At 53.7% G+C, this 20,055-nt stretch overlaps 11 protein-coding genes across 11 annotated transcripts; 6 read left to right on the top strand and 5 right to left on the bottom strand.

Moving 5' to 3' along the window:
- Positions 1 to 1,089: 1,089 nt before the first annotated feature.
- On the bottom strand, positions 1,090 to 1,882 carry BO95DRAFT_457949 (uncharacterized protein; the record flags this gene model as incomplete). Its single annotated transcript, XM_025588510.1, has 4 exons — positions 1,090 to 1,161; positions 1,214 to 1,432; positions 1,562 to 1,635; positions 1,849 to 1,882. The coding sequence occupies 4 exons, from the start codon at positions 1,880 to 1,882 to the stop codon at positions 1,090 to 1,092; spliced, it is 399 nt and encodes a 132-aa protein (XP_025436220.1).
- Positions 1,883 to 2,451: 569 nt separating this feature from the next.
- On the top strand, positions 2,452 to 3,161 carry BO95DRAFT_377384 (serine/threonine protein kinase; the record flags this gene model as incomplete). Its single annotated transcript, XM_025583257.1, has 2 exons — positions 2,452 to 3,045; positions 3,105 to 3,161. The coding sequence occupies 2 exons, from the start codon at positions 2,452 to 2,454 to the stop codon at positions 3,159 to 3,161; spliced, it is 651 nt and encodes a 216-aa protein (XP_025436221.1).
- Positions 3,162 to 3,595: 434 nt separating this feature from the next.
- Positions 3,596 to 5,615, bottom strand: BO95DRAFT_448494 (uncharacterized protein). The gene has a single exon (XM_025587859.1). It carries the CDS (start codon positions 5,594 to 5,596, stop codon positions 3,971 to 3,973), a length of 1,626 nt encoding a protein of 541 aa, XP_025436222.1. The 5' UTR covers positions 5,597 to 5,615; the 3' UTR covers positions 3,596 to 3,970.
- Positions 5,616 to 6,189: 574 nt separating this feature from the next.
- On the top strand, positions 6,190 to 7,317 carry BO95DRAFT_448495 (putative haloacid dehalogenase-like hydrolase). The gene has a single exon (XM_025587860.1). It carries the CDS (start codon positions 6,215 to 6,217, stop codon positions 7,199 to 7,201), a length of 987 nt encoding a protein of 328 aa, XP_025436223.1. The 5' UTR covers positions 6,190 to 6,214; the 3' UTR covers positions 7,202 to 7,317.
- Positions 7,318 to 7,984: 667 nt separating this feature from the next.
- Positions 7,985 to 8,439, top strand: BO95DRAFT_519277 (uncharacterized protein; the record flags this gene model as incomplete). The annotated part of the gene is made up of 3 exons (XM_025592025.1): positions 7,985 to 8,084; positions 8,180 to 8,288; positions 8,373 to 8,439. The coding sequence occupies 3 exons, from the start codon at positions 7,985 to 7,987 to the stop codon at positions 8,437 to 8,439; spliced, it is 276 nt and encodes a 91-aa protein (XP_025436224.1).
- A 598-nt stretch (positions 8,440 to 9,037) lies between these two features.
- BO95DRAFT_489775 (putative short chain-type dehydrogenase) lies at positions 9,038 to 10,228 on the top strand (the record flags this gene model as incomplete). Its single annotated transcript, XM_025590592.1, has 4 exons — positions 9,038 to 9,526; positions 9,627 to 9,740; positions 9,837 to 9,993; positions 10,061 to 10,228. The coding sequence occupies exons 1-4, from the start codon at positions 9,225 to 9,227 to the stop codon at positions 10,226 to 10,228; spliced, it is 741 nt and encodes a 246-aa protein (XP_025436225.1). The 5' UTR covers positions 9,038 to 9,224.
- A 927-nt stretch (positions 10,229 to 11,155) lies between these two features.
- On the bottom strand, positions 11,156 to 11,386 carry BO95DRAFT_469475 (uncharacterized protein; the record flags this gene model as incomplete). The annotated part of the gene is made up of 2 exons (XM_025589445.1): positions 11,156 to 11,182; positions 11,225 to 11,386. 2 exons carry the CDS (start codon positions 11,384 to 11,386, stop codon positions 11,156 to 11,158), a joined length of 189 nt encoding a protein of 62 aa, XP_025436226.1.
- Positions 11,387 to 12,696: 1,310 nt separating this feature from the next.
- On the top strand, positions 12,697 to 13,166 carry BO95DRAFT_469476 (uncharacterized protein; the record flags this gene model as incomplete). The annotated part of the gene is made up of 2 exons (XM_025589446.1): positions 12,697 to 12,757; positions 12,826 to 13,166. The coding sequence occupies 2 exons, from the start codon at positions 12,697 to 12,699 to the stop codon at positions 13,164 to 13,166; spliced, it is 402 nt and encodes a 133-aa protein (XP_025436227.1).
- A 594-nt stretch (positions 13,167 to 13,760) lies between these two features.
- On the bottom strand, positions 13,761 to 14,877 carry BO95DRAFT_448497 (uncharacterized protein). Its single transcript, XM_025587861.1, has one exon. The coding sequence runs from the start codon at positions 14,710 to 14,712 to the stop codon at positions 13,852 to 13,854; it is 861 nt and encodes a 286-aa protein (XP_025436228.1). The 5' UTR covers positions 14,713 to 14,877; the 3' UTR covers positions 13,761 to 13,851.
- Positions 14,878 to 15,250: 373 nt separating this feature from the next.
- On the top strand, positions 15,251 to 18,023 carry BO95DRAFT_41682 (Zn(II)2Cys6 transcription factor). The gene is made up of 9 exons (XM_025584400.1): positions 15,251 to 15,341; positions 15,426 to 15,449; positions 15,505 to 15,608; positions 15,670 to 15,729; positions 15,786 to 16,162; positions 16,213 to 16,517; positions 16,578 to 16,997; positions 17,060 to 17,292; positions 17,360 to 18,023. The coding sequence occupies exons 1-9, from the start codon at positions 15,300 to 15,302 to the stop codon at positions 17,841 to 17,843; spliced, it is 2,049 nt and encodes a 682-aa protein (XP_025436229.1). The 5' UTR covers positions 15,251 to 15,299; the 3' UTR covers positions 17,844 to 18,023.
- On the bottom strand, positions 18,006 to 19,833 carry BO95DRAFT_426241 (autophagy protein 5). Its single transcript, XM_025584748.1, has 4 exons — positions 19,611 to 19,833; positions 19,354 to 19,539; positions 18,853 to 19,294; positions 18,006 to 18,755 (listed from the first exon to the last, which is right to left on the bottom strand). The coding sequence occupies exons 2-4, from the start codon at positions 19,498 to 19,500 to the stop codon at positions 18,322 to 18,324; spliced, it is 1,023 nt and encodes a 340-aa protein (XP_025436230.1). The 5' UTR covers positions 19,501 to 19,539; positions 19,611 to 19,833; the 3' UTR covers positions 18,006 to 18,321.
- Between the last annotated feature and the right edge of the window lie 222 nt (positions 19,834 to 20,055).

The raw sequence follows: 20,055 nt of genomic DNA on the forward strand, positions 1-20,055 counted from the left end.
TCTAGGCAAATCTACTACTCATGGGATCCAGCTTTCTTGAGCTACATACCAAAGCCTTATATACACCCAATATGCGAATCTATAAAGGATTTATGGGATTTGTGAGCAAGAATACAAGATGTCGGTTAGAAATATATTCCAAATCTGAAGCAATAGAGAGATTTTGCCGGCAGTTCGAGTCTGTACTTCGTCTTTGCCGCGACTATGATAAGCCGAACCATATATCCACAACAATTCGGGATTTTATTGCATGTTAACTTTCAAGAAACTGTCCCATTTTGCGAGGATTAAATGGCCAAATATTTTGTTTCGTTTGAAGATCTCATAATAATTCTATATACCTTTGTCACCGCAATATCAAAGAGTACCGCGGAAAATACTCTCACAGATTGCGAGTCCAGCTTAGCGCCTCTTTGGTGTTATACTATTCTACATCAAGAAGGAATGGGGAGGTGCATGAATCTACAGCTCATCGAGAACTCTCACAGAAGAAGACGCGCTTGAGCACCGGTTATGGTGGTGATGATGGTGATCTTGAAGCTCGCGTTCTAGCAGCATGTTATAATGTATCTCTTTCTCAGCAAAACTTCGTCTTATAGGCTGACTCCCAAAAAGCACCCTATATTTACTATTGAGTGGGTTGACGGTCTCAAGGTCCTGGTCCTTACATGTTCCCATGTCTATGTAAAAGGCCTACTGAAAGAAAATGAAATGACAGCTTTCCATTCATGGGTTTTATGAAGTATAAAATCCAGAGATCTCTCTTTTTTTCAAATGTTTTGATGTTTTCCCCCTCCATGGCCTGCGCAGATCGCGCCTTTATAGACTATACATCTGTTGTGGAATCATAAATGCAGCTGATAATACGTAGGGTGACGATAATGAGAAAATCATCGCTAAACTTGAAGTTAAACCAGAGACGGAAGATATTCTCATCTTTGGGCTAAATGATGAGCATGCAGTTGAGGAGTCTACTAATTGTTCTCGCGCACCGTATGCTTTCCCGCAATAAGACAATCAATCCGCAGAACTGCATTTAGCACTTCTCCGCAGTTTTGGATTTTTGTTCCTCATGTAAGGGTAATGAACTTAATGGTCATGTTCAGTGCATGCAATCAAGCTCTCAACTAAAAAGCTGTCCAGGTTCCTGTGAGGTTCGATCTATCATATACGCATCAGTGGCAACCCTCCTGTAACGGTTTTACAGCATTACTATAGAGCGTGATCCCAGAGCATGTTCCGAGTCAAGCGTTCCCGGCTTTTTCGATGCGACTAACCATTCTCCTGATGGGCTATCGAACCGGTGACTCGTCTGGGGATTGCATCGGGTATGGACCTGCTTTCTACGCTTGCTGTTAGAATTTGCATGAGTTGAATCCGCATATGCCTCATGTGCGTGGGGTGCAGGTTTCTCCTGAGGTAGTGCCGGCTTCTACCTTTGTAGCTCTTTCTTAGAACCTATACAGAGTCAATTTTCTCCCCTGAAGTGCAACGCTCCTCGAAGGAAAGATCTACGGTGTCGGCGCTGGGCAAGACGGTTTTGCAATCGTCGTCTTGGAACGGGATCATATATTTTTCTCCAGTCTTGCTCTGCCTCTATTTCAATATCCGAGAAACGCTTGACTCCCGTGTCGACTTGTATGACGGTTGGACATGGTAACAGAAGATGTATGTGACCACCGGGCATCTGCCTGCAGCATTCTCGAGAGGATTATTTTATGGAATACTGCAGGGCAGCAGACCTTGGGAGTGACAAGCTATATATAAACCACGTCTGTTAATGAGCTTCTGAGTTGGCCTTGAATGTTGAACCATCGAATTCCACAACAAATGAGAGATTCAGCGTACAGGGGTTGTGGCGCCCGTCATGAACTGAATGCATTCTAGATAATTAACAATGCAAGCGTCAGAGCTTCCTTTTAAGACGGCACACTGCTGAAGGTCCCTCGTATACTATCATGCATACTTGCAGATTTGTATGTACATGGCAGGGTTTCATTTATCTCTGCATGACTGACTCTTGAGATCGGATAGACCGTCTACATTTTCCTATCATTTTAGTGAGTGCGCCTACTATACGGTCGGCAGAAACTGTACACAAAAAGTAATCAATATCCATATGACCGCGCTATGATCTGGTGAACTATTGACTGTAGCTGCTAACAGTTGTATTCTGGAGATCTTGATTCTTAGGCGTTAGATTCCCACCGGCGGCAACGTAGTGGATCTGATTCGCAAGATCCGCCGGTTGGGCCTCGAGCGGTCCATAACTACCTAGTAGTAGTAAATTGTCAAGTTTATTCAATTAACGTAATCCCGCTCTCATTAACCAAGACCGACATCCACTTTCTGTTCTCTGACCTGCTCCGACCTCCTTGATAATAGAAATATGATTTTCCATAGCACAACAACGCAACGCACCTAAGAAGCGCTCCCTTGAAGGACATGGACATGGACCCCTCCAATATCAATATTATCAGGCAGATTACGTGCTCGGATTCGTCTGCAATATTCGAGGTAGATCTGGATGGACAAAAGTATGCATTGAAGCTATTCCACGACAACAGCGACCCTGGATGCACCGAAAAGGGCCGTGATTTGAACCGATTTCGCTGCGAGTCAAATGCTTACAAGAAGCTCCTCACCGCCGGTGTCTGCGCGCGCGGTTTCGTGCCCAAATTCCACGGCGACATCAACCGAATGGACCCCGCAGCATTCCATCCGGCTTTACAAGCTTTCGCCCGAGACAAGCTCAAACCGAGCGCAATATTGCTGGAATATTTCCCCCACGCAGAGAGTTTGAACTGCGTGACCTACTCGGACGCGCTCTATCCCCAGGCAATCGAGGAAATGCACGAGATCCACCAGGCGGGTGTGCACCATCAGGACATCTACCCCAAAAACCTCCTCCTTGTCCGTGGGGACCCCGACAGGCTGGTCTGGATTGACTTTGATGTCGCAACGACCTTCACCGACTTGGGACCGGAACAGCTGGCCCGCTGTGACTACGAGATTGCGCTTGTGAGGGGATTGGCGGAGACTCTGGTATGGGCTCCGTTGCTGTCGACGTTGGAATCATTCAGTGTGCTGACTAGCGGATGCAGAGAGACGACCAGGCGGAGGGACTCCCGCCGAATACGAAATTCTATGGAGGGTTTTAGTTGGGCAATCAGCATTGCCATTGTCATTCTGTGGGAAACATTGTGATTTCTCTCGTGGAATTCGTGACCATAGAGGCAGTGAAGGCGGTTGTTGTATTGCAGCATGGCGATTTCGGGGCTCTGCGAACGCCAAGGCTGGGATGTGATCATGAGGGCCGAGACATTCATCTATATTATGGAGCCGACTCAGGTTTGTATGAGAGACATGTGAAGAAGTGACCAGGGATGGTCACTGCAATAACGAGTTGGCATCAAAAAACGATAGGATTCTCCAGTTGCACAGGGATTCGTGGATCATTACCAGAAAGTTCTGCCGGAACTTGAAGACGGTGGTCCCGAACGGGTTAACGCTTTTCGGACTTATTTCCGAGGATCAAGTCGCAGGAGTGTGGGGGTATAACTGATTTCGATTCTACCTGAGCTCTAATGCAGGGCTCACGCACTAAGTCGTGATAAGCGGGTCTCAGTCCATGCAAGTGACACAGTTGAGCACAGAGCACTGTCTATCGCTTTCTGCTTGGAAAGAAAAGCGAATGTCGGCGCAACGCAATGCAGGATGCAGATTGCCCCTCGCTATTATCCTGTACTCTCTTTGCTAAATGAGCGCCGTGCCCCTCAACAGAAAGGACGGCGTTTCTAATGCGAAGTCCTTCACCAAGGGGCGGAAGTCGAGTTTGAACCAGATAATAATCGAAGAAGAGAACTCACACAAGAAAGACTAGCATAGGTTGTGGGGTAATAGTTTATGTGGTAGTTTTAAAAAAAGTAAAACCAATCGAGTGCTTCAGCCAACATCCAACCCTGCCTCCTCAAATATGCATGCGCAGAAAGATCTCAAGCACATACCGGACAAATCGCACCAACCAGCCCGATGCCTGCCCATCCTCATCCTCCGGCTCATGCGGCCGAGGCCCGCGGCGGTCGCCCCAGTAGCTCTGGCCGGGGCTGATGGGGTTCGAGAAATCGCGACACTGCGGGTGCTCATAGTCCTCGAGAGTGCCCATGGGCCAGATGGGGACGACGCAAACCTCGTGGTCACCGCAGCCACTGCATTGCTTCCACGTCGTCCAGGCCAGGTAGTTCATCAGCTCCCGGAAGTGGTCCACGGCGGCTTGGTAGTCGGGCTCCTGCCAGGCGGCCAGCATGGTCGCACAGATACTGCGGGCCACGGAGTGGATGGCGGTGGCCGCGACGCCATCGACGGCGATCTCGCCGGGGAGGAACTGGTGCGCGCAGCGTTCGCGCTCGGCGTCGGTATCGCGGTCCGAGTAGTCGATGAACGGGACCAGCATGGTCTCGATCTCCGCATGCAGGTCGGCCACCGTGGCCACGTCCCCGGACGCGAGGTAGCGGATCTCGCGCGCGTAGCGCTCCACGACCATGTCGGCGATCGCCTGCCAGTCGTACAGGTTCTCGGCGGCGGTGTGGTCCAGGACGAGGCGGTGCAGGTCATCGCGGATGGGCTGCAGCTGCTGCGCGGAGAGGTGCATCAGACGGGGATGCGCGAAGGTCTCGTTCGTCGAGTGGAACAGGTCCAGGCCGTACGTGTAGGCGGACACGAACGTCTCGTAGTTCAGCGCGACGCGGTGGCCGCCGATGCCGCCATACCGGGCCGTGATCGCCTTCATCCAATCCGCGCCTCCCCCGGGCCCCCCTTTTCCAGGTTTCCCCTTTCCGCCGCCCTTCCCTTTACCCGGTCCTCCCGGGCCCCCAGAAGACTCCTTGTTCGATTTGACCTGCGTGACACGCACCTCCTTCAGATCCCGCGCGAAGTCACAGAGGATGATCTCGAAGCCGGCCTCCATGCGCAGGAAACCGTCCAGCCGTCCGTCGAAGTCCTCGCGGGCCATGCGGCAGAACTCAACCGCGCGCGCGCGCTCTCCGTGCATCGCCCCATCGCTGGGCAGGTTATCCTGGAACAGAATCCGGTCCTCGCCGTCGAGCGTCCCGTTGGCGGTTTTCCCTGCTGCCATGCCGTCCGCGTACAGCAGCCGAAGGTCCTTGGCGGCGGTGTAGGTGTGCAGCCAACCGCCTTCCGACTCCTGTTGCTCGACCTCTGCCCGCTTCTCTTTCCGCAGGTCTCCCTTTTTTCCGTCGTCGTCGCCGTCGTCGTCGTCATCGTCATCGTGAGGAGGCGGTGGCGGATTCTTAAACGGGCCCGGCCGGGCAAAGACCAGCGCATGCTCGGGCTCAAAGGCCAGCCACTCCGTCCCGTTCACCGGCGCGGGGTTGGCGTTGCCATGGTAAAACTGCGTGCCGGCGGGGACGGTCGCCAGGAAGAAGGACATGCCGTTGTGCTGGAGGGAAGAGCCCCATTGGCGCATCGACGAGTGGATCGAGTTGAAGATGTGGTTTGCATTAGGGGAGAACTCGGTGGTGGCGCTGGTGCTCGCTACCCATAGTAGGGACGATACAAGCAGGCGGGAGACACCCATGGTGGTGTCTGGGTGTAGGGGGTGATGACTACGATAAGAGCGGGTTAATGGAGATGGGTGGAGTGACTTGATATATGTATGCCAGGCAAGTGCCGGCGCCGCGGGAGAAGAATAGGAGGCAACTTTTGCCTGGAAAACCCGATTGGGGACTTCCTAGTGGGGGATGGTCGGTCTGACGCGTCAGCGCTCAGGCGACAACTTTTACGGCGTACAGTCCTTTATCTTGCAGGCCTTGTGGAACGAGGCCCTGGTGTTCCTGGCCTGCTGCAAGGGACACTGCATGATGAAGTGGTACCAAACCTGAGTTCGATATGGTCCGGTCCTCGAACAGTTTTTCTCTACGATTCCGATATTGTCAAACGAACTGAAACAAAGCTTGAGTGCAACAAACCGCAGATAAGCCGTGGGAAGAGAAAAAAGGAACTTCAATCTAATCTTATCGCCGAGATCATTGCGGACTCAGTTGCCCGAACCAGTACTATTCCCCGATAAACCGGAAGTATGCCCGAAGACCGAAGCACTAAACCCGAGATTCTCTTCCGTCATTTGCCGCTCCGAGCCCAAACCAAGCCCCCCGAGCCCATCTTCATCAACACACCGACTCCAGCCTTACGAACCATGCCTCCCAACCCCACCCCCGGCAAGTCGCGCACTCTCCTCCTCACGATCGATGCGTTTGGCACCATCTTCCACCCCCGCGAACCCGTTCCCCAGCAATACGCGTCCGCCGCGCACAAATTCGGCCTCCCTCGCTCCACCGTCACCCCGAACCGCCTGCAATCCGCCTTCAAGGCCGTCTTCAAAGCCCAATCCAAAGCCCACCCCAACTACGGTCGCGCCCAAGCTCTGCGCGGCGAGTACGGCGGGCCGAGACAATGGTGGGAAGAGGTGATCCGGGGCAGCTTCGCCCGCGTTCTAGATGCCCCTAGCTCTGCCACCGCTGCCGCCGACTCCTCGTCCCCCACCCCCACAAACAGCACAGTACCCGACGTCCTCGTCCAACACCTCCTCGACCGCTTCGCATGCCAGGACGGCTACGCCCTCGACGCCAACGCCGACGCGTTCTTCACGCGACTCCGCCACATCAAACGCACCAGGACGCGACTGGGCCCGTTCGATCGCGTCGTGGTCGGCGTGGTGTCCAACTCCGATGACCGGGTGCCGGCCGTGCTGGAGTCGCTGGGTTTGCGGGTGGGGATGTGCCGGGCCGATCAGGATGTCTCGAGTACACGACTGCCGGGATTCGAGATGCGGGGGCGCGATGAGTCCCGGGTCAACAATGAAGCGGGCGACGAGCGGATTTACGATCTGGATATGGTGATCACCAGCTACGCGGCGGGCGCGGAGAAGCCCAGCGCCGTCATCTTCGAGGTGGCCCGGCGCCAAGCCATGAAGCTGGTGGGCGCGAGTGAGGATGGCAGCGATACAAGCGAATGGACGTGCGTGCACGTGGGCGACGACTACGACAAGGACTATCGCGCGGCGATCGAGGCCGGCTGGAAGGCTTTCTACATTCCTCTCGGGGAGGACGCGAACCGGCCGTCCCAGGGATCGAAGACGGCGTCGCTGGTGGACGTGCTCTCGGAGTTGCAGCGGTTCGAGTAGGGCGTAGTGGCTGTGCTGTATACCCGGTATTTAGCAGTAATCCAAACCAGAGGCGGACGGAAGTAGAGTATAATTGCTCCCGTGTGAGTAGATAGCTGCGAATACGCACTCCGAAGCTTTTCCGGTTGCACAATGCCCCTCTTCACCTCCCCTGACCTCCGGGTTCGAGCCAAACAAGCTGCGGCAGAGTGGCGAAAGCCGTGTCCATTTCCGGATGTGATCCCCGCACAACTCAGGAATTATGCTTCGCACAATACGATTACAGTTCGTGTCCAGAACATGATAATCAGAATCCCCCAATCAGCTAAAAATCCGGGGTCCTCACGCCAAGTGGAGTAATGTCATCCAGGCATCACTTCCCGTCGATCGTTGGGGATTGGGGGGCGAGCGCTTGGCTTTTGCAAGCGGAACGCAACCCCGATGGAGTAGGGGAGCATACTGAGCTTAAACCAAACACAGCCACGATGACGCATGATTCTCGATACTGAAGAGGCGAAACCAGTGGTGCCCACCAACCACATTGTCAAAGCAGATCTCAATACGGGATCATGTTATTGGCACTGGTGCCGTGTCAATGGGAGATCATATGATGATGATGATTGGAAGGTTGGTGGACTGCGATGATGCAATGACCTTCGTCGGGTTGGTATATAGAGCACTCGTAGTCTGTCCTGCTCCTAGCTAGTGGGGTTATTACTTGAATGATTGTCACCTGAAACAAATCTCCTTCTATCAAATAACCATTTCTTTTCTTTTGCCCCCAAGTACAGAAAAAACAGCAACATGGACCTCGTCCAGAAATACGGCCACCTCAAGCGTGACCGCCGCAAGAGCTCCGCGCAGCGCGAACTGGCCGAGGCGGAGAGGCACCAGGATCAGCAGCGTATGTGTTCAGCCTGCAGTTCATCCCGAGTTTTTCCATGAACAGTAGTGGGAATCTCGTTGATGCTGACTGACTGACCGTGGATACTGTCGCAGGAATCAACGAGCTGTTAGGCAGTTTCGGGGGCGCGGCGAACGATCACCCGGATCGGCGATCGAGCGGGGCGGGGAATATGGCGAGTATGATTCAGGAGTTTAATGCGCGGTATGGTTGACTCATTCCTTTCGTTCACGGACAAAACTGTTTGTGGAGAGTTGGGTTGGGGAGGGGCTGATGTGTGAGCTGTAGACGAAACTCGGAGTCGATGGGCGAGGGTGAGCTTGGGGAGAAGGGGACGGAGCATGCGGTGGAGTGAGCGGCACTCATTTGGTTAGAGCAAAGGGGGTTGTTGTTGTTGAAGGCCTGTTGAGGAGCATTTCTGGGATGGACTGTATTTTTAGGGTTACTACGGCATCTTTATGAATAATGACTGGTTTTGATCTTGGGGATTCATTGTGTTTTGCTCTCCCAGTGGTCTTTGGACCTCCTCTGGGGGCAGCAATTCCACGTGCTAGATAAGGTGTGTATACTCTCCCAAGTCCTGTACGGAGATCCGAACTACTTGGGAAAGGTGGCCCACGGCCCGGAGGGAGTTCGGCATGTAAATTTAGTTCCGATGGCACGGTTCATAGCCTATCCAGGAGTCTAATCCTTGTCGAAGGAGACACTAAGATTTAGTTAACCGAGATCCTGAGGCACTCACTGTAAAGTCCATCCTTCTTGAATAGCCCGTGTCCCTATCATGGTATAACTATCACAATGTCAAACAAATATCGGCACATAGTATACTTACTAGTAGCTCTAGATCACTTCCCTCCGGAAAGACGAGTTTCGGCCTTCGGAAGCCTCGGGAAGCTCTTTTTGCCAGCGGAAAAAGGGACCCAAATGGGCGGACCTGGATGGGTCCGTAGCGACAGCAAGACTCGCCAACAAATCAATTGAGGCGAGATCCACTTGGTAGAAACCATGCTGACAGATCCAATCGACCTTCTGGATCTAAACCTCCATAGATAACTACGCTACCGTCCCCGTTCGAAAACAGACTACTTGCCTATGTCCCGGCACTAATCGACACTCCAACGCATCCTTTCAAAAGCAGATATGTCCACCATCCTCATCACCGGCAGCTCCCGCGGCCTCGGCCTTGAGCTCGTCCAGCAATTCGCCGCCCTCCTCCCTGAGAACGGCCTCATCATCGCCGCCGCCCGGAACACCACTCCCGCGCTGGAGGAGGTCATCGCGCGCGAGAAGGGCCGCGTGGCGTTCGTCGCGCTGGACATCACCGACGAGGCCAGCGTCGTCCGGTCCGCAGAGGAGGTTCGGGGCGTATTGGGGGGGGATCGGAAGCTCGAGATCCTGGTCAATTGCGCCGGGGTTATTGGGGAGACGCAGGAGAAGGCTGGGTTGGTGTGAGTCTCGGTTTTTTCTTTCCCCTCAACTTCGTTTCCCGTCAACCAATTACATCTGGATCCAGCGTACTAACCCCAAGGACTGGATATCTAGCTCCTCGGCGGACCTCGATTTCACGCTCTCGGTGAACGTGACGGGCACGCATAATGTCACCCGCTCGTACCTGCCGCTCATGCAGGGTGCGCCGGTAAAAAAGGTTATGAACATGTTCGTCGAATTCCTGCTTCCATTTCCCGTCCACTTTGGTGCTGCGTTCTAGTTCGGTTTGTTCTGATAGGGCTGATTCTCACGACATGTGCGTAGCTCAAGCCAGTACGGCTCGATGGCCCGCGCGCGCGCCAACGACTACGCCAAACTGCCGGCGTACAAGGTCAGCAAGGCGGCGCTGAATGCGTTGACGGTGCAGTATGCTCTGTCCTACGAGGCGGACGGGTTCGTGTTCATGGCAGTGCATCCGGGGGTGAGTTTTCCAGCGTCCCTTTCTCGTTGGCGGGCGCAAGGCTAATCTGGCGGGGTGGCTGCAAAAGTGGCTGCAAACCGATATGGGGGGCAGTGGGGCCGACCTCACCGTTTCCCAGGGCGCAAAGGCTGTGCTGGAGGTGATTGTGGCGGTGGATGAGAAGTCGAACGGGACGTTTAAGAATATTCATGTGGAGAGTTCGGAGATTTATCGTGGAGAGGAGATCCCTTGGTGATTTTTGTTAGCATCGTACAAAGGGTATTTTAGAGATATAGAGGCATCAGCATAGTTGAGAACTGCTTTGATTGGGGGTACCTTACCTGAACAGTACTCCGTGATCTTCGGACGTCCGAATGTTTGAGGAAGGTGGGTCTCAGAGCCTGGAGACGGCGATTGCTTCTAAGACTGAAAGTCTAGAAGCTCTTGATTAAGGAATAGGTCTAGCTTAGGGGATCGGACACAGGATCAGTTTAGTGTCCCTCAAGTAAGTTGGTGTTTGATGACTGGCAAGGCTTGGAGGGAGTCCAGGACTCAACAAGTTGGATCTAAGACCCCGGATGAAACCTTCGCAGCGCGGACAATATGTCTCACGTGTCGAAGAACTTGGGCCTGAGTGAATTGACACTTGCAGAAATATGGGCAATGGTCAAATGCTTGAAAGGTGGATGAAAGTCAGTTATAAAGGTAAGTTATACAGTACCTGTAGGTTGTTCACGGCCCAACTTACATACCATCAACCTTGAACCAAGCCTGTCGTTGATTGGTCACTTTGAGTTCATAGATCGACAAAGCCATCGAGCGGCTACCATGACTTCTGCAACCCTTCTCGGTCTCAGTGGATTCTTGACTCCTCTTACTTCCCTCTATATAGTCTCAGGGAGTGTTAGACAATCAACTGTTCTCAACATCGGCAAAAGTATCCAATCTTCGCCATTCCACCTACCACGGCGGCGGCAACCAGCACGACTTCTCCTACGAGGAAGCTCTATAGAGAATGAGAAATCGCGAACATGATCCTTTCCAGTGAAGTTTTGCAACCTCTTCAACTCTCCATGGGGTGTATCCCCGCATAGGCCTCGGCCCTGGCTCGTTTGCAATCTGGTTCTTCGCCTCCATGGGTTGGTCAAAGAATTTGTGGCTCTATCCGGGGTATGGGGGGGGGTTAACTCCATTTAGTCGTGCCCTGGCTCTACGAATGTTCAGACAACCCGGGATGGGAAGGGTGACTTACCCACATGAACAATTTCTCGACCTCCTCTTCACTGAATGTATGGCTATGGAGCTTGGCAAATCCCGTTCTCTCGAAGCTCGTGTGCAAGGTCCGAGCGAACGCCTCGCGCTCTGCCTTGCTTCCCATGGTGAATTGACGGTAGTCGAGGCTTGCCACGGCCATCTTCAAGACAATGAAATAAGGCTAGATTTTGTGGATGCGAAGAAGAATTGTGTAGGAGTGATCTATGTTTGAGTTGTTACAGTCGACAACATAGTCTGAGGGTGAAGGGGGGGGGGGGGGGGCCTCTTATAACTTGAGGACTAAACGAGAGGCCTGTCGCCGGCGATCCGCCACACTTGGTGAGATTCCCGATCATCTCTCATACGCATCTTTCAGCTTCTCCGCCGTCATGTAGTGGGAAGGTGGTGAGCTCTTTTGCCTGTTGGCCATAGAGAGTAGACTGGGAAGAAGAAATGAATAGCAAGTTTGTCACGGGCGAGGAGTCCACGGGTCTTGCAATCTTGGACAACGAGCATGAAGCCCCGTCAGTCCGCTCTCACTTGCCAGTATCATTGATGTGTTCACAGCTGCATCACTCGCTGTTTTTGGTTGGATTGCCAAGGAGTTGTTCCACGTTCGCAGCATAAGCTACTCAGGTAGTAGGGATACAGTCTCACTCATACTGCCAAGTTGACAGCAAGGGGCTCGAGGAAACGTTTCCCACTTTTGACCCTCTGCGATATTTTGAAAACCGGTACGGGGCCAAATGACGTCCAAACTAAATCCGTCGCTAGCTACAGCATCCGACGAGAGAACGGGCTGGAGAGTGCCCGGGCTAAGGCGGGAGTATGGAAAAACCTGATGACGCGTCGCACCGCTCAGCTAGAAGAGATGTGAATCCTGTCACGCTCCCTCCTGATGTAGGACGGCAGGCCTGGAGATCTGGACGGACCTGAAAACCTTACAAGCACCCCTTCCCAAACGGTATAAAGCCCTCTGTATGGGTCGTAAAGCATCCGGTTGTAGCACAGCCAAAACCTACGGCGAGGGCTTATAACCTGATGAGAGTGTTGCACACTGCTCCGCCAAGGAGAACGTACAAGGCGGGAACAGGGGCTCGGCAGGACGTGAGATAACCGGGGTTCGTACAGTGCGCACTTGACAAGCTTCCTCCGAATGAATCAGTACCGCGAAAGTGCTGCGTAGAGTCTACGGGCTCGGAAGGATATGGACAGTGTACGCGATGTAATTTCGGGGAGTATCAATGCATTTGAAAAATGCCCTCATCTTGTTGGAATCAAACAAACATCCCTTCCTCGGCATCCCAGCTCATTCAATCATACCAGACACACGAATTGCCGATTTTCATCAAGTGTCTTTCTGATGCTCTTTCTCAAATCCCCAAATTCTCTCCCGAGACACTCGTGAAAGGCCGTGCTCCAAGACTACACATCACAAAACGCAGACCCCCCCCTTCAACGAAGAACAAAATGTCGGCGACTGAGGTTGAACTGCGCAAGTCTTATCTGCGCGAAGCCCGCGACTGTCTCAGTGTGGTCCAATGCATGGAGATTTACGATAAAAAAGCGGCCACCTACTTGAGGAGGTTGGGGACGAAGCGCAAGCCTATGTCGCCCCGAGGCTTGTGGCCCAGGCGGTGATGCGATTGTCCAAGAGCGCCATCACCCGGCCGGTGGTGCTGGACGCCGGCTGCGGCACCGGGCTGGTGGGACAGGCTCTTGCGACAGCGGGGGGCGCCGCCTCCTCCTCCATATCCTCCATCGCCGCCATCGATGGGATTGACTTCTCGCCTGCCATGCTCGCCATGGCCAGGAAGACCGGAGTCTACCGCAACCTGATCCGTGGCGATCTCACGGCTCGGATCCTTGCGGTGGAGGTGGTTGAAGCGTTGGCCGCCGAGGGCCAGGTGGCTGTGGTCTTCCGGGAGCTGATCGACTAAGTCAAGGGCCGTGGTGATAAGGCGATGCTGGTGATCCTGAAGAAGATCACCTGCGACTGATAAAGGGCGGGCTGGTACATATCAGAGCATGGGACCCAACAGAGAGACACCTGAAGGTTGTTGTAGAGCTCGCCCATTTGCATAGTATTCAGTAGTTAAGAGTGTGCTGGGAATGGTGGACCATGTATCATACATCAATGGCTGAAGTAGTAGGTAGCAATGTCTTCGTTGTTTAGTACTGTACAACCTTCGACATTTGAAATTTGTCAGCGTTGCTAAATAATCCGGCCACATGACTCCAAAGGCCTTTTCATCTTGTTTACATGCGGGGACGCAAATAGTTGCAACCTCCAAGATAATCAAGAACTTGTTCCAGCAGCCTACCTTTAAATCTTCAAAATCGTTGTTAAGATTTCTGTCGATCGAATGAAAGCCCTGCCTGACTTGTCGACATCTCTATTCGCTATGTATCATCGAGCAACTGCAGGCAAAGCACAGGGTCTGTTCCTCGCCTGTGAGCTCTCCGATATGGCACAGATTCACTCTGGCATGGACCATGGCCTTTTTTTACTGTTTTGCATCGCAGTGAGCAATCTAGGTAAGTCTGGTTCATTTCTGAGCGGATGGTAGATTCTCGGCTATGCTGCGACCTGACCACTACCTGTAGACTGTATCATCCAGGCCCCTATACGAGAACGCTATCATCTAAAAAGAGGTTCGAATTCAAAAACGCCGCAGAGGCAAACCATTCTTCAAGATCGAAGGTCGGAAGGGTGGGATCGACTCCGTGCAAATTCTCCTCTGGCAAGAAGTTCCATGAGCATTCCGTGGGAGTCGAGAGTGTTGCTCCTCCTCTTCTTCCTCCTCCTCCTCCTCCTCCTTCTCCTTCCATCTCCGTTAGTCCTTCGCTCTGTATCATCGTCGACATAGCATGCTCTGCTCCTGCGTTCATCTGATCCGACCCGACGGCCGGCAGCGCAACTGCCACCTCTTCCTCTCCCTCTCCCTCTCCCTCGGCGCCGCAGCCCTCCTTTTCAAACTCCGCCATATACGTCCCGATCGTGACACCCATCGTCCTTTTAAACACGCGGCACAGATAGCTAGGCGTCACCCCGGCCTCCTGCGCCAGATCCTTCAGGCGGAGCCTCATGTGCGGGGGGCCGGAGGAGGGGGAGGAAAGACCCCCGGGTTGCACGCGCAGGAGCGCGATGACCCGCGCCACGAGGCCCTCCCTCTCCCCGACGAAGCTCGCGCAGTCCGGCTGGCAGCGCTTGCACGGCCGGAAGCCGGCGGCCCGCGCCTGCTCGGCCGTGTCGAAGAACTCGACGTTGGCTCGCCGCGCCAGCCGCGCGGCGCAGGTCGGGCGGCAGTAGATCCTGGTGGACTTGACGCCGTAGATGAAGGCGGAGTGCGAGGAAGGGGCGCGGTGCGTGAGGGCGAGCCAGCGGGCATGGGATGAGGAGGAGGGGAAGTTACTGCTCTGGAACGACGAGGAGTGGTCGGGTCGGTCCGAGATGTTGAGGGTTGTAGGTCGCATGGGGGTCATATTTATGATACGCAAAACTGCGGTGGGAGGGGGGAAGTAGGAGAGATTATTTTTTTTTCTTTTTCTTTTCTTTTCTTTCTTGCTTTTGGTTTTTCTTATCCCTTGATTTTGATCGGGCGATTGTAGGTATTGCCAGTGGACAAAACTCCCTAAAGAGTTGGTGAGGCAGTTGGAGAAGGAGGGGGTGATTTGGTACTGTAGGTAGGCAGGTTAGTTAATCGCCTGGGCTATTAGGGGATGGGATCACTGGGGGATCACTGACTGGGTCGACTCCTCTTCCAAGTTGTACTGTACGTACTGAACCTAAACTCTTCTCAATGCTCATATAGAACATTAGCTATGTAATTAATATGATCCCTTTCATATATTACATCCATGATCAGCGTAAAAAACATTTGTTATTAAATATGAATAAAATAAGGCATGACCTTCTATAATACTTTTTTGTCATTGGTCGGCCGCGCAAAGGTTTCTCCCATTCCGCCCAATTCGCGCGGCTTCCAAGTTCCGAGTTGCTTCTTTTCATCTTCTACAACCACTCTCATCAATCCAATCGGCCTTATATGGGCGATGGAATATGAATCGCAATGTCACAGAGCTTTGCAGTCTTCGATGATATACTGCCCGCAGTATGTTTTCTGCGCTCCCCCCTACTTCCTGGCCCCATTTCCTCACGCATCGGTCTAGACCTTTGGGCTGACGCAATGTCTTAGTGCGATCTATGCCATTCTAAAAAGGTTTGGTCTGGCACTACATACCTAACCATCCAATGTGTACTCACACAGCCGGCAGATTAGATGTAATAGACAGAGAAACTGCTCGAACTGCGTAGACGTCGGTGTCGAGTGCCAGCGTCTTCGTCGCGGAAGGACATCGCGGAAACGATCTTTCACAAGGTTCGCAACCTCGGTGGCCCACAATTACTACCACGGTCACCGCTAAGTCACTATTCCCTAGTGCCACTGGACCAGCGGAAACAATACTTCGCCTGGAAAGACCCGTAACTCAACCTCAAGGGTGCAAGCTCTTCCTCAGACTCTTGCCCTCATTCCAGCCGGCTGACCAGTGAATAGGGCTAGACAAATCAACCTAGGAGCGAGCCTAGAGACAAGATCGGAGGAAAAGAGACCCTCCAAGCAGCCACGAGCTGACATGCCCGGCGAACATGACCAGACCTCCCGTGGTGACCTCAATTCGCCTGCTGGCACCGACAGCTCGAACTATCATGCGGTGCAAGCCAGAAGTATCATTGAAGTGGTACTCGATGACTGTCGACATATCAGCCATGAACAGCAGTCTGTTCTCAAGGCCGCGCTCGATCTAGTCAGTCAGATGGCGGATGCGGCGCCTGTGGAATCAAGCACATCTGCCGAAGAGGGGTTCTCTGTAGATCCCAGCATTGCGGTCCCAGAGGCCCCGCCGCAAGAGCTGATCTTCATGCTGCTTCCTGGTACTTGTAGTCTGTCTCATCGTACACCATTATCAACTGACTATCTCCAGGGTCAACAAGTAGGGAAGGTTATCAGTGGCCCGACCATATCTCAGAAGAGTCATTTGAAAGAATGGCTGCGGAAGTACTTGATGAGAACTGCGAGGGCCAGGTGTTCCACCGACTCTGCGTCTGCATTTACGTTAAGGCAATATTCCACTTCTTCAACTTGGCCAGAAGCACTAGCAGCTCCACGCTGAAACGGCGGCTCTTCCAATCCGCCTCCACCTACATAGCTGCAGCAGTGCAGAGCATTCACAAACTCGACATCCTCGCTCCTCCAAGCCTTCTTTTCATACAGGCTCTATTGTCTAGCGTGAGTCGTGTGCGCAGGCCAAAGGTGCCTCGCAAGATCGTTAATGTGCTTCGCATATAGGCCCTGCTGATGCAACATCTGGGTCGAGTCAACCAGTGTTGGATACTCAACTCGTATTGCGCTCGTCAAATCACAGCGCTCGGCTACCACAGGACTCAAGATAGCCCCTCACCCTCCGCGGTGCAGAAGGATATCCACAACGCGCTGCTGTGGTGTTTTTTCCTCGACAAGTCACTTAGTTCCCTTATGGGCCGACCCACCTCCCTTCCGGACCTTCTGGTTCCTCCAACAGATCTCGTCGGCTTCGATTCCTCGCTACCATACGGCTCCCTCTTTCGGACCTGTCTTGAGATTGCTCAAATCCAAGGCGAACTACTCTCTATACCCGCTCACGAGAAGCGCAAATCAAACCGACAAATCATGGAAGTCATCGACAGTCTCGAGACCAGGATGCGACGACTCCTCCCAGACTTGCAAGGCGTAAGGCTTTCCACAACCCGCATCGTCAACATTCGACTGACACCAGGTGTATACCTTCGCAGAACCGCAGCTCAACCCACAGACCCATAGAGCTGGACTGGATCGGTGCCGATTTCTGCTACTATGCCGTGCTCGTGGAGATCTACCGGACCCGACTGCGGTGCTCCTTCAGCCCGATGGTCCACAAGGAGACCTTGCTTTGCGCGCGACGATCGCTGGAAGCCTTCCAGTATCTCCAGCAGCACCACGCCGAGATGCCAGGCTTCAACGACCCATACCCGTCGTTTCTCACATGGTGTGTACAGTACCACACCGACAAACATGGATAAATTGCGTACGGTTACTGATACAAAAGGCACAAGGACCTTGCTGTTCTACCCATTGAGCCCCTTCTTCGTTCTCTTCTGCAACATCATCGGCTCCCTGGACCGATCCGATTACGACCTGGTGCAAAGCATCGTCAAAACCCTGTCGCAGTCCAAGCATGATCCGCACCTCCAGAAACTCCTCGACCTCTTGACGTCGCTTGCACGCCTGTGCGAGCCGCTGTTCCAGACCAACGATGCTGGGGATGAGGCTGTATCACAGGGTGTGGCTGCGGGTATCTCACCTGTTCGCATACCGTCAACGCCGGCAGTGGCCCGTGCCGCGACGAATGGGGGCATGGAAACAGGTCATACCTCTACCCAAGAGGGCTTCTTGGCCCACGGCATGAACCAAGAGGCTTCAGGGATCCTGGATCCGGGAAACAGCGCATCGAGCGACTGGCTTATGTGGCAGCTGTTCAATACGCAGATGCCGTTGGGTTGGATGAACCCCGAGTTCGCTGCGTACGGGTTCAATTAGGGGTATTGAGGGATGTCTTGGAGAGACACGAGGAGCTCTGGTATGAGCCGTTGGCGAGGATGTGGAAGGAAGTAACTTGGTCTGGATGCTTGGGTATGTAGCTAATACTCTTGAAAGCACGTGTGAACGGTGCAGCACCGAAAGTCGAATGCCACCGGGTTCAACTACGCATACAGGTTCCTACGTCGACACTTTTACATCTTTCATGAACAGATCCTTGAGATCTCTCGCTAAGATCGTGACTCCGACAAGCTGTACTGTATAGTGGACCTTCATCGATTGACAACGACCGAGGACGAACAGGAAGATTCCAACGCTATTGATGAGAATGACAAATTCGTTAGAGCATTTGATATCTGCATGCCTTTTCCCAAAGCATCGCTAGCCGAAGGGGCAAAGCAAAATTTCCCCAGAGACGCCGACGCCCACTTGGCCCCTTGGCCCCTTGGCCCTTCCCCTCCCCCTCAACCCACCAAACCTACCCCATCATCCGCACCACAACATAAACCCACCCATCACCATACGCCGAACACCGCACCAGCTCCTCCACCGGCGCCGCCATCGGCACCGCCGCCCCATGGAGCACCGGCTTCGCCAGCACGGGCGTCCTGCGACTGGGAAACAGATTCGGTAGCAGCGCATGCAGCGCCGACCCGATCGTCTGGATCTGCGGCGATGCCCGCGCGGCGGCCATCATCGACTGACTCGCGGCGATACTCATCGTCGACGCGGCCGCGGACGATGCCGACGACGGGGCGATCACCGGCGGAATGGGCGACTGGACGACCTTCAACGAGGGGGAGTCGGAGTCCGGGGGCAACGGCAGGAAGAAGCGGACGGGGACATTGCGGAAGGGTTGGTTGGGCGGCGGGAGGAGGATGTTGGATATCCGTTGGAAGGAGGGGAGGTCCACTAATTCTCCATCTTAGTGTGTTCTTTCCAGATACATACACCAAATGCAATCATACTGTCTCAAGAGGAACTCGGGGGAAGATAGGGGCATGCATACCATCTCTCACCGCCGTCCACAGCCCCGCGGAATCCTCCTTCGACAGCGCCATGATCCCCTTGGCCGTGCCGTTGCGCAGGAAATCCGCCTCCTTGACGCTGTTGATGAACGCGTCGTGCATGACCATCCCGTCGGCGTCGAGCCGCACCAGCTCCTCGTCGGGCCAGTCGCTGAAATGCACGGTCAGCCGCCAGGGGAGGGGGTCCGCGTCTTCGTCAGCGGCGGAGGGGGAACCACCACCACCACCACCCTTAGAGGCCGGGTCGGCGCCCGCGTAAAGGTCATACAGAAGTCCGACGGGGTAGTGCCATTTCAGGGGGACGCCCTCGAAGGAGAACCAGCCTTCATGCGGGCGGGAGGTGGGGTGGATGAGGGCCGATGCAAAGAAGTCCCGCAGTCGGGGCAGGAGAGAGGGGAGGTACGCGAGGCGCGGGTGGGCGATCTGTTTGGGCCTTTTATTAGCGTGACCCGGACAGTAAGAAAACCCTGGAGGAGCAGTACAAGATACGGGTCCGTCTGGTCAAAGGTCTGGCTTTCGGACGGGGCCAGGGTGATTTGCAGCGGCAGTTTGCCGTCCCAGACGGCTTTCTGGATACTGCTGAGTGATGATGATGATGATGGTGGTGATGTTTTCACTTTGGGGTCCATGCTTGGTGGGTATGTATCGCGCGCTTTGGCTTTTTAGATCTACGGAACTGGGTTAGCTAGTTGTATACTTCGGTCGAAGATGTATTAGGACTTAGGTTCTGGAAGTATACCTAGGTATTGATGGTTCATCCAAACCAAGAGGCCGTACGGGACGGGACTCAGCGCCCAATCGACTAACAACGGTGTTTTACCCCGCAGAGTCGACGCATGGCCGTTCAGCAGATGCTGGCGATGATGAGATAGAGCAAGGTCTTGCCCTAAGAGGTTAAAGTCTATTGATCTGCACAACAATCAGAAAACATGTAGCCTCGTGTAGATCGAAGCGAAAGTGATGGTGGGTGTTGCGATAACGTCAAGTCAAACTTACAGGCGGATATACGGCCATCTTCCCTAACAAGGATTAGGCACCACGTGATGGGGCTTGGTGCCTAAGGCATAAACTAGCTTCCATGCCAAGTATACTTTGAGCGAAAACCACAACAATCAACTCCAGTCATGACTCTGTACTCGATCCATGATCTTGTCGACTCTTCACATTGTTTGCCCTACTCTCTC

This window comes from Aspergillus brunneoviolaceus (assembly GCF_003184695.1).
Source record: "Aspergillus brunneoviolaceus CBS 621.78 unplaced genomic scaffold BO95scaffold_129, whole genome shotgun sequence".
NCBI lineage: Eukaryota > Fungi > Ascomycota > Eurotiomycetes > Eurotiales > Aspergillaceae > Aspergillus > Aspergillus brunneoviolaceus.

What these genes read in the sequence shown, in the direction of transcription:
- BO95DRAFT_448494 (XM_025587859.1), bottom strand. Translation starts at nt 5,596, where the DNA reads ATGGGTGTCTCCCGCCTGCTTGTATCGTCCCTACTATGGGTAGCGAGC.
- BO95DRAFT_448495 (XM_025587860.1), top strand. Translation starts at nt 6,215, where the DNA reads ATGCCTCCCAACCCCACCCCCGGCAAGTCGCGCACTCTCCTCCTCACG.
- BO95DRAFT_448497 (XM_025587861.1), bottom strand. Translation starts at nt 14,712, where the DNA reads ATGACCCCCATGCGACCTACAACCCTCAACATCTCGGACCGACCCGAC.
- BO95DRAFT_41682 (XM_025584400.1), top strand. Translation starts at nt 15,300, where the DNA reads ATGTCACAGAGCTTTGCAGTCTTCGATGATATACTGCCCGCA. An exon ending in TCGATGATATACTGCCCGCA is followed by an intron (nt 15,342 to 15,425) that starts GTATGTTTTCTG and finishes GCAATGTCTTAG; the next exon opens with TGCGATCTATGCCATTCTAA. An exon ending in CCCGTAACTCAACCTCAAGG is followed by an intron (nt 15,730 to 15,785) that starts GTGCAAGCTCTT and finishes ACCAGTGAATAG; the next exon opens with GGCTAGACAAATCAACCTAG.
- BO95DRAFT_426241 (XM_025584748.1), bottom strand. Translation starts at nt 19,500, where the DNA reads ATGGACCCCAAAGTGAAAACATCACCACCATCATCATCATCATCACTC. An exon ending in ACCAGACGGACCCGTATCTT is followed by an intron (nt 19,295 to 19,353) that starts GTACTGCTCCTC and finishes AGGCCCAAACAG; the next exon opens with ATCGCCCACCCGCGCCTCGC. An exon ending in GTGGACGGCGGTGAGAGATG is followed by an intron (nt 18,756 to 18,852) that starts GTATGCATGCCC and finishes ATGGAGAATTAG; the next exon opens with TGGACCTCCCCTCCTTCCAA.